Source organism: Panonychus citri, unplaced genomic scaffold (assembly GCF_014898815.1).
Source record: "Panonychus citri isolate SS breed McGregor unplaced genomic scaffold, ASM1489881v1 Contig00050, whole genome shotgun sequence".
Lineage (NCBI taxonomy): Eukaryota > Metazoa > Arthropoda > Arachnida > Trombidiformes > Tetranychidae > Panonychus > Panonychus citri.
This window is the reverse complement of record NW_026515455.1, coordinates 1,042,796-1,054,781: the sequence shown is the minus strand read 5'-3', so window position 1 is coordinate 1,054,781 and position 11,986 is coordinate 1,042,796. Positions and strand designations below refer to the sequence as shown.

The 11,986-nt window shown below is 30.7% G+C and overlaps 1 protein-coding gene and 1 long non-coding RNA gene across 2 annotated transcripts; both read right to left on the bottom strand.

The window, feature by feature from the left end:
• Positions 1-2,997: 2,997 nt before the first annotated feature.
• LOC128385739 (uncharacterized protein DDB_G0271670-like) lies at positions 2,998-4,651 on the bottom strand (the record flags this gene model as incomplete). The annotated part of the gene is made up of 2 exons (XM_053344643.1): positions 3,804-4,651; positions 2,998-3,607 (listed from the first exon to the last, which is right to left on the bottom strand). Coding segments are annotated over exons 1-2 (1,143 nt in total), but the record flags the coding sequence as incomplete, so codon positions are not given.
• A 672-nt stretch (positions 4,652-5,323) lies between these two features.
• Positions 5,324-5,949, bottom strand: LOC128385740 (uncharacterized). Its single transcript, XR_008324825.1, has 3 exons — positions 5,811-5,949; positions 5,494-5,589; positions 5,324-5,426 (listed from the first exon to the last, which is right to left on the bottom strand). It is a non-coding gene; the product is annotated as an uncharacterized LOC128385740 (long non-coding RNA).
• Positions 5,950-11,986: the final 6,037 nt, after the last annotated feature.

The window sequence follows — 11,986 nt, the reverse complement described above, 5'->3', positions numbered from 1 at the left end:
AAGCCCGTGTAAGGAGAGTGACCGATGGTCAGAAGGTCAGAAACTGAAGGTATGTTTAATTTATCATTGTTTTTATCTCATCGGCACATAGGCACGGGTCAAGATGATGACCAAGCCCAAAGAACCATCATCAATGAGCCCTAAGCCTAACTGACCCTCAACTCACCAAGTACCGAGCCCATTGACTGTTAATCAAAGATGAGCATCAGAAGCAGTTAAAATCAACTCGATATTCAAGCTAATTCAAAATTAAGATTGATTCGCAAGTTAATTGGTTGAATTGTCGATTTTAGTAACAATTAGTAAACAATCAATTCTCAGGTAGTTTAATACTTTATTTAATCAATGTTGTTGTTGTTTTACAAGATGATGATGATGAGGATGCGATTGATGTTTGAACTATTGGTGAAGATGCTAAAGTGAGAGATGGTGATGAAGATGAAGGAGGAAGAAGTTGAAATTGATCCGATATAATTTTGATAATTCTGATTCTGTTGGTGATGATTTTGTTGCTGTTGACGATTCTGATGCTGAGAATCTTGATGATGCGAATGATGATGAGAATGGCGTAAAGGTGACGAATCAACAGGATAATGAGGTGATAATGATTGATCAGGGGAGAAGAAGATGATGATAATTGAAAGAAGGAAATGTTGAGATGGTAAAGAAGAGGAAGAAGGTGGAAGTAATTTCTTTCTCTATTCTATCATTTTACTTGCTTTGATTATAAGAAGAAGAAGAGAAGAAAGAGGAAGAAAAAGAATAGAAAAAAAGAGGTTCTAAGTGATGGTTCAATCGAAGAAAAGAAATTCGAAGCACAGGTTATCCAAGATCCGAAGAAATCAAAATTCATCTCATTGACGATTCTCCATTCATTACATTTACTACCAAATAAGAGATTTTCAATTGACAAGTTAAATCGTATTCTAAACTTTTCGTGAACAAATTCAAAACCGAATTTGATAATTTCAATTGATTAAAGAAAAAAAAATAAACACAATCAGTTGACCAGCAAAATCGATCATGAATTAGAATCAACAAGAATCAATATGATTTGAGAGGAAAAATCATCTCATATAGAACTTAATTGTTTCGATAATTTTAAACACAATTACCATTTAATCGTAAACAAATCATATGATTTAATTGTTACCTTGAAAGGGGGTTAATTGTTATTATTCAAGTTTCATTTGAGTTAATTGTTTCCACCTAATTGTAAACACAATTTGAATCTTTTCTTGTAACTTGTTAACATGTTAAGTTCATCCCTCTCTTCAGGTAACCACCTCAATTCAGTTCCAAGTCCCACCTTCATGGAAAAACTCATTATTCACTTTGAATCATGATAAAAACGAAATTTTAAATTTCTTTTCCTTCTGAACTTTTTTTCTTCTTAATTTTCGAGCTGAAATTTTCTCACCGATTAACAAACAATTTATAATAATTATTAATTGTTGATTCATTTTTGATTTTCTTTTTTACTTCTTCTGATTGTTTCATAGTTAATTGTTGTTGTTTGATTCATTACTTAATCACGAATACCTTAGAGACGTAAATACGATAAGTTTTTTGTTTTCTTCTTAAATTGTTTGGAAACTTTATCAAAACTGTTATAGGAGAAAATTCTGATTAATTATAAATTGAATTAATCGCTCAAAACTTAACGATAACAAGGCTGATTGTTGATAATAATCCAATCCAATTCTTAATTTATTTCAATTATAAAGTAAAATTTAAATTCAATTTCCTATCGATCGGGGATAAGGTCATTTGTTATTAGAATTATCAGTTAGTTTATTTCTCTTTTCGGTCATTTTAAAGCCCGTGTAAGGAGAGTGACCGATGGTCAGAAGGTCAGAAACTGAAGGTATGTTTAATTTATCATTGTTTTTATCTCATCGGCACATAGGCACGGGTCAAGATGATGACCAAGCCCAAAGAACCATCATCAATGAGCCCTAAGCCTAACTGACCTCAACTCACCAAGTACTGAGCCCATTGACTGTTAATCAAAGATGAGCATCAGAAGCAGTTAAAATCAACTCGATATTCAAGCTAATTCAAAATTAAGATTGATTCGCAAGTTAATTGGTTGAATTGTCGATTTTAGTAACAATTAGTAAACAATCAATTCTCAGGTAGTTTAATACTTTATTTAATCAATGTTGTTGTTGTTTTTTTCTTGATTTTAAATTCGTACAAAAATTTATCTTTATAATATAATATGTGTACTTTTATTTTAATTTTAATAATATTTATATATTTATTTTTAAAGATAATAAAAAATTGTGTCAACGTTTCAACGTTTTGGCAAAAAAATATATTGTTCATTTGATTGAGGATGTTGAAGATGAGAGAGATGAGGATGAATATGTTTACATTAGGATAATAAAGTTTCAAAGTCAAAAATATCATCGGGATCACATTTGATTGTGTCTATTGTTGTGTCATGAAGGGAGTAAGGTGACATTTCTGAAGGTGCCAACGATTTGGGTGATAACATTGAACATGGTGAATGCTGTTGGTACTGTTGTTGATGGTGTTGGTGTTGTTGTTGGTTGATTATGATTGAATGTTGCTGTTGATTCTGATACTGATGAATTGAATTCATCAGATGATGTTGACCATTAATTGGACTAAGTTGGTCTTGATAGTTATTGGGTTGGTGTTGATGGTGATGTTGAATTGTCGTTGGTGAACATTTAATCATTTCTAATGATTGATTTGAGGTAGTTGATTTAATTGTTGTTGATGGTATTGAATTGGATGAGAGGATTGATGTTGATGTTGATGTTGATGTTGATGTTGATGTTGATGTTGATGTTGATGTTGATGTTGATGTTGATGTTGATGTTGATGTTGATGTTGATGTTGATGTTGATGTTGATGTTGATGTTGATGTTGATGTTGATGTTGATGTTGATGTTGATGTTGATGTTGATGTTGATGTTGATGTTGATGTTGATGTTGATGTTGATGTTGATGTTGATGTTGATGTTGATGTTGATGTTGATGTTGATGGTGTTGATGATCAGGTAATTGAGATTGTGTTGAGATTTGGAGCAAAGGTTGTGATTGATTATGATTCAGTTCTTGTTGTTGGTGATGAAGATGTTGCTGTTGGTGATTGTGATGGTTCTGATGATTCTGATGCAGTTGATGTTGGTGTTGGTTTTGGTGATAATTACTGTTAACTGGTGTTACTGAAATTGTTGTTGTTGTTTTACAAGATGATGATGATGATGAGGATGCGATTGATGTTTGAACTATTGGTGAAGATGCTAAAGTGAGAGATGGTGATGAAGATGAAGGAGGAGAAGAAGTTGAAATTGATCCGATATAATTTTGATAATTCTGATTCTGTTGGTGATGATTTTGTTGCTGTTGACGATTCTGATGCTGAGAATCTTGATGATGCGAATGATGATGAGAATGGCGTAAAGGTGACGAATCAACAGGATAATGAGGTGATAATGATTGATCAGGGGGAGAAGAAGATGATGAAGAGGAAGAGGAAGATGATAATGATGAATTACTATTGGGTGAACATAATAACGTGCTGATTGGATTCATATTTTCATCAGGCTCTTTTTTCATGACAACATCACTAAAGATCAAATTGAAGATGCGGGAAAATAACAGGAGAGAAAACAAAAAAATTCGAAAAAAAGAAAAAAAGAAAAAAAACAAGCAAAGGTGAGTTTCCAAATAATAAACACAAAAAGGATAAATTTATGCAAACTAATCAATGAAAGAAAATCAATTGAGATGCAAAGAGAAAGAGAGAGAAAGTTAATTCTTACCTTGAAGAGATCGATGAATTGGATTGAATCGAAAGTGGTGATATCGATGAAAGTACTGAACTAAATGCTTCCAATGAACTTGTGTCTCCTTTCAAGAGTAACTGAAGTCGACGAATGTAATTAGCTGCTTCTCGAAGTGTTTCCACTTTGGACATTTTCTTGTTCTTATTTTGTTTCTCTTTAGGAATATGATCACGAAGAGTATTGAATCCAAGGTTTACCATTTTAACTCGATTACGTTCACGTTCATTACGACGAGCGACAGCAAATGGAGCGATGGTCGATGATGTCGACGACGAAGATGAAGATGAGGACGAGGAAGACGAAGATGCTATCGAGCTTGCAGATGATGTTGACGATGATGAACATGAATAAGATGAAACAAGTGATCGAGATTTGGGTGGAGTTGATGAAGATTTAATTGAGCTTCCGATTCGCTTGCGTTTAACTCCCGAAATTGTTGATGGTTTTTTATCTTCTGTCACAATAACAGTTATCATTGATGTTTGATATCCGATTGCTGTTGTGGCCATTTTAGTTTACAGATGAGAAACGATTGCAGGTAAAGTCGAAGGTGAAAACAATTTTCAAAACTTAAGGGAAAAAACTTTTCGAGGAAAAAAAGTTATTACAATTTATAATGTTCTATGTTCATCTATGGTAATAATAACATGGAGAAAGAGGCACAGTGGAGAAATAGTGAGAATAAACAAGATTGAATGTTATTCTATCCAAAGGTAAAGGTAAAATGCCAGTGGAAAGTTAAGTCGACGCTCTAATATGTTATGACGATATTAAGCTCACTATTTTTTGCTGTTATATCGAAATGAGAGGTAACTCCTTGAGAAAGAAGAGAAAGATTCGAAGGCGGAGATTTTGAAGAAAAATGGGAGGTAAACAAGAAAGAAGGTGAGGATGAAGAAGAGAAGATGAAAAGAAAGAGAGAGAGAGAGAGGGAGATGAGAATAAGGATAAAGATGATGAGGATGGTGATAGAGAGGAAAATAGCTAACAAAGCAAGAAAAGTTTCTACCTTAAAAAGCGAACAGATCGACATCTATTATCAATGTTCTAAACCAGTTTTTCTCGTTGAATTTTTAGTTCAATGTACATTCGATTGAGATTCAGTGAGGTTAAAGTTCAACAGCTCAAAGCTTTCTTTTCTAGGTAAGTGCTGAGTTGAACTCTATCATGAAGTTTCAATTCGAAAACTATTGAGGTTACTTGATCTTCGATTGTTGAGTTTGCTTGATCAAAGTCTCTGATTTAAAAAGACAATTTTTACTCTTCAATTTCTGAAAATCCGATGAATATGCAAGCGAAAACTGATTGACATGATTAAACCTTTGATGATTAATCTCATTGGCGCGAATTCAACCAAATAATTAATTGTTGTTTGATTATCTAAATATTGAAATGAGCAAAACTTAATCAAATTATTAACAATCGATAAACATCAAATTGATATTGAGATTTTTTCTACTCAAATGAATTACCAATACAATTAACAAGATGATTTACACAAATTGAATTGTAATTTACCTGTGAAAATAATCTGTGTCTTTATTTAAATGCCTTTGGGTGAATTGTAATTGTTTACCTGGTCTCATTTCAATGGTAAATCTGAATGAAAAATAATCCATAAGAAAATGTATCTTTATAATAAGACTCCAATGTAAATAATGATTACCTTTATTGTTCAATGGAAGGTAGTTATTAGTTGGTCAATTGTGTAAATTAATGTCCAATAATGATAATAATGAGATCCAATGACTTGACCAATGGTCTAAATACAAACAGTAAATATGAGTATTAATGTGAATTTGAGGTGTTGGAGGAAAAGATTTAAATGTTAATAGTTTTAACATGAATTTCTTGACCAACGGTCAAGGGGAAATATGAAAAGAGAAAAGAGAAGAACAAAAAAATGGAATAGAAAAGTAAATATTAAAAGTGTGGTTACAAAGGTAAAAGGTGAGAGAGATAGAGAGAAAAGTTCGGACTTACAATGTTCTTAACGATAAGATCCCTTTTGTCAAAGGTCAAAGACGAAAGCGACTTTGTGGGTGCTTGTGATTCTAAGGGGCAAGTAAATGTAATGGCAGTTAAATGGCGACTTGAGACTATCATGAAAGGCGTGAATCAGATGAGAGAGAGAGAGAGAGGATAAGGTAGAAGAAAGAAAGAAGAAGGTGGAGGAAGATGAAGAAAAGGAGGAGATGATGAAGGATAAATAGGAGGAGTGAAAGAGTTGGAATAGAATGAAGAACAAGATCAAATCTCTTCTTCTTCTTTTATTTTCTGTCAAAGAAAATTCATTGAATGGACAATAGATGGACTATGTCTCAATTTCAAATTCGAAAAGAGAAAAGAAAAACAAGAAACTTTTCCATCCACTGACCACCCTCACCTTCCATTCAATCGTTTCTTTCATTCATTTCTCCTCTGAAAAGAAAACCAAAGGTAAACAACATGAAATAGAATAAAAAAAATTCTTATGGAAATAAAGAGAAAACTTTTCTCTCAATTTCTCTTCTTCTCATTTACATGTATCATATTCACAATTAAATGTTATCATAAATTGTCCATGATCCTTATGGAGTAAAAGTAGTTATTCCAATCGGGATAATAATAAGTTATCACCATTGGAACGAAACAAAATAATAACCTGAATAATTTTCCTTCGTCGATTATTGTTGATTCACCTTTACGATATTAGAAGCTGATTGTTGGTCTATGGAAATTAATTTACCAACAATCTTAAAACTTTCGCTCAACAATTAAATGTAAAGAAAGAAAAAAATATTCAATTGTCAACAATTGCAATTGTTTACTAACTATTATAAGAAAAAACAATTTTGTCGAGTATTAAATTGTTGTGGTAATTGTATTGTGCTTAATTTATTCAATAAACGATTAACTGATTGTCATCACATCAATTCCGGTAATTATCTTAACAGTAAAGGAAGTAAATTGTTCTGTGTAAACGTTTACAATTAATTAGTTACTTGTTTTGTGATAATAATAAGAAAATCTATATAATATTAATGAGCCAACGCCCAGAATTAATTTGATGTATCGTTTCACTTGGATAACGTGTTAATATATTCTAGATGCACGTCCGCATGTCCAACCGATCGCGTGCCAATATCTTACATGCGACATTATTATTATTAGCATAGGAAGTGAACGAGGATGTTGACAGTATGTGGGTGGACACAAATGCTGCACAACTAGATAAACAATCATTAAATTGTTACAAAGGTTCGGATTTAGATGATTAAAACACAACAAATGATTAACTAATTGTTAGATCATAATAATAGTTTTCTCAAATCTGATCTAATCTCATTTGGAAAAAGGTGAAATTGTTAACATCTCCTTCTGACTTGCACAACCAAACTGACCATTGGCTAAGTTGTAATGTTTAATTATTTTACTTTTCAAGTTTAATCGTTGATTATAATCCTTGATAATTACAGGGTCAAGCAATTAAATTACAGCATTACAATTAACTGGCCACATAAAGAAAACAAGATTCTCAAAAATTAATATCTCAGCTCGTTAATTCATTTCAATTATCATGATGATAATGATGAAAATATAAGATAACAATCAGATAATAATGATAATAAAAATCAAGGGTAAAAAATGATGATTATCTTTAGATATTGATTGTAGTTAATTAACAGATTACTTGATTATTAGGTGATAAAAATGAACAATTTAATAACAAGTTTGGAATTTGGTTAAATGTATTAATTGTCATCTTTTTAATTGTGTAAATGACTATTTAAATAGCTATTTAAAGCATTAGGTCACCTTTGGAATGATAAGTTTTGTATATTCAACTGAGGCCCTCGGGCGATTTGTTCATCTCTTTGGTATGAACATGAAACGATGGACAGGTTGACCATTGGGCGTGAATTGAGTCGTGATGATGAAGATGATGATTACCTAACAGGGAATTGAAAAAATCGACCTTAAAGTGATCTTATAAGCCTCGTGTCGAAATATTTTCCAGGTCTAATCATTGGAAATTTATTATTATCATCAATTGGAAATGTTTTTCACTTTCAAACATAATTGTTAATCTAATTTAACTAATGATAATTTTAACTTTCTCTCTGTTAAATTAATTAACCATTTACCTTTTGTCTTCAACCGATATCATCATGTCACTAGGGTCAAGGCCTCTCACCCGTTGCCGATCACCATTTAAAACCATTAACATCAATGCCGATGAAATTTAAATCAAGGTCAATAAGATGAAAATTTTAATTTCGTTTCAATCAACATGTTCAACATTCTAGTTAATTGATTAGTTTAATTGTAAATTAAAACGATGTAACATTTAAATGTTAATTTTTCTTAGGTAAAGATTATTAAGATTAGGTAATTAAAGATAAACTTAATCAAGATGAAAATCAATTAACTAATATCAGGATCACACCTTAATTTATGATTAAGTTGATAATCTAATTATCATGATAATTTACATTCACTTGATGATAATTGATATTCAAAAATCAACTGAAAACAATTGGAAACAATTGATGTCAAGATTATAGCCTGAGGGATAATTTAGTACCGATGGACACGCGAAAATGGCCTGGCCTTGCTTGTAGATATCACGAAGTCGAAATGACAGTTTTTTTTTGCGTTAATTGTTGACCATTTAATTGTGACTGATAACAATGAATAAAATATTCAATTAGCTATTAGATTATCATGTTAATTAGGATAATCGATCTACATCAAAGGTTTTTGATTGTAATCAAGATTAAAGTAATATCTTAATTCAGTTTAATTGGATGAAGGAAGAGGAATGAAGCAAAAAAAATTAATCTAATTGCTTTATCAATGAATTGAAATCAATAATCAAGTTATCAAATTACAATCTAATTCAATTGAATTGCAAATTACAAGTAAAATGTAATCATCATCAATTTGACAATCAGAACAATCAATCACAAAGTATTATTGACAATCAACTATTTTATGAGGTTCACTTTGATTTTTTGGTTGTTCATCTTGATGACAATCAGTTGATTATTATTACAATCAATGGACAAATCAATTTGGGCCTCATTGATTATATGGTCAACATTGATGCCTCATGGGTACACCTTTGATTATATTTGATAAGGTAAATAATCAACAGGTAAGATAATTTATCCCACCAATTTATTTACGTTTAATAAGAGGAAATATTTTCAATTGGTTCAAGAATTTTCATCTTCTCTTCATGTACAAGTGATGAGGATGCTAATCATTTTCATTTTATTTTGCTGAGAGCAATTAGATGAGTGATTACATTTCAAATGACAATTAGAGAGCAGAGAGAGAGAGAGAGAAATTAACATGAAAGAATATGTCAATTGATCATGAAGAAGGAAAATGAAAAGATGAGAGAAAATGAATTGAAATTTTATTCATAAGATGATGAAGATGATGAAGATGATGATGGGTTGAAGGTGGAAGATTGAATTGGGAAGCGGAAATTTGTACCTGTAACATTGTAATTTGCATAATATTTCACGTTTGTATCATCATCAACTGTAGGGCTTTAATTTTTGAGCTTATCTGATCCTCTCTCATCCTGATCACTTGAAGGAGGATCAAGATGATGAGGTTTGTCCTCTTTTCACCTCTAAGGACACCTTAAAAAACCACCGTCACCACTGGATGATAATATCAGTTAACTTGTAGACAAAATTAAGATATTACCTGTAGATTAACTTTATCTACCTGTTGAAAACTTTACGATATCAACTGAGGGTAAACAAGTTTCATGTCAAATCTTGTATACTGATTGAAGATTAAGATTAATTAGTCTAATTGATATTCATCACTTGATACCTAAAGAGTTTGTGTTTAGAAGGAGGAAGAAGGCGGAAAGATGATGATGATGATGATTTACTTTATTTTCCTCATCACTGAATAGAATTGATTTTAATTAGAATCTTAATTATCACTTTTGTCAACATTTATTTAGACTTAATTTAGTTACAAATATATTCATTGAGCGATGATGATTATATTAATTATCTATCAACATTTAGATAAACATTATCATCATCATCGTTTATATTTACATTGAATTGGATTATTTTACTTTTCGTTGCAGGTAAAACATTCAAACTAATTGTTAATTTTCAACTAATTACAAAGCAATTTAACTAAATTATATTTATATCAATCTACATTAACACTGTCATTAACAGCTCCATTTACAATCATCGTAATTACAAGTCAACAATTAAATTGAGTTGACATTTAATTTCATATCTAATTTATCATTACAATCAAATCTCATCAATGTTTCCAACCAAACAAAACAATCAACAAACTTTAAATTGTTGTAATATTTAAATACAATTTATTACTATTTTATTATTAATTGTTGTTTGGATGTTTCTTCATGTATTAATTATGACCATCTAAATTGACTAAATCAGTAATTGATTAACTAGCAAATTATCATTAATGATTTAAAGTCCTTTTTAATTTACTTCGGATTCAAGTTAATTGTTGAGGTTTGTTAACTTTTCAAATGAATATAATATCTAATTGTTGGTTTCTTTGATTGTGATTATAATTTGGGGACAATTTAATGGTTATCTTAATTGTGACTGACGATTAAACCTCACCCAAAAATATCAATTGAAACACCTAATCACTAATTAGTAATTGGATTTTTATTATAATTTTTAATTGTAGATCTAAATTGAGTTGATTAATTCATTAAATCACAAACTCTTAATATTAAAATGATGAAACAATTAACTGAATTACTTTCAACAAACATTAAGTAAATTGCTCAAGGGCAAATGACAATTATTGATTGTGTTGAAAAAGGGTTGTGACAATTTCATTTAATGTCAAGTTAATTGTCAACTAGTTAACTGATCATTTAGTATTTAATTGTATCACAATAATAAAACTTGATGATGAGGTTAATTATTGTTACTCGTTGATGATTATATGTTTCCAATGTTAACTGATGTCAATCAAATTTGATTGTTGTTATTAATTGACACAATTAAGGAGCAGTTGCAATGTTGTATATTAGACTGTTTCCTTTTAGACTGACCATTGTCCAGAATAGCAACCACACCCTCAATAACCTTTCTCCATCGATATGAGGATGACACCTTATCATTATCTTTATTAGATTTTATTTCAAAAAGGTTCACATGTAAATGAATAGTTACTATTGTCTCTGCTGTTAAAAGATAGTGAAGTGGTCAAGGGGTCAAAAGGGTCAAGCATCTTCAAAAATACGAAGATACCAAAGGTGAAAAGTTGACACATCTTAAGGAAAACATTACAAAGGTAAGAAAACAATTAAGCGGAAGTGATAATTTTATCGTCAATGATTATCACCTTAATGTCAATGTCATTGTAACTGTTTCCTTGTTTACTTTTTATTTCTTATCCTTAATCAACTTTAATCCTTCAAGTTAATCACAATCATTTACTTTCATCTCTCTGTGATTATCACCATTGATTGAGTTAAAGGGTTTCCCAGCCCATTAGAGTCTATGGTCAATTACAGGGTGACTTTGGTCTTCCTGTTAATCTTTTTGTGTAAATATCGTAATTACGATTTATGGGTAATATTGGTGAAGGTGAGAACACGAGTTACTTATAATTTGACCTTAGAAGTGATGAAGGTAAACTAATAAACTTACGGGCACAAATAACATGACGATTATCTTTGACATCGCTTCATTCTAACTGAGTTCAAGTGCTAGAATAGTAATACCAAAGGTTGAACACGTTAGAACTGTTTTTCGAGTGTCATTGAGATTTTCTTATGATAATAAGTCTTATAAGTATAATCATGAACTCTAATTGTATGAATCTAGAGTAATACTTTAGCTTTTGCTGAGTAGAGTCTGTGGATTAATAGTTTTGAATTTTTGTTCTAAGCTCGGTTTTGTAGGAAGTGATGTTAATTTTATATTGAAGATAATTCGTGAATTTTTGTTAATAGAAGATCATATGAACTTGAGAGAAAGAATCGAGTTTGTGTTAGAGGAAGAAGGAGGAGAAGATTTGAATGAAGATGAGATTCAACTTCTTCTTTGGTAGTAAAGTTTACAACTAAGAAAAGAAAAAAAGATTAATACCTTTCGAGAAATAATCGTGATCTTTTATTGTTGGAAAATGAAAAA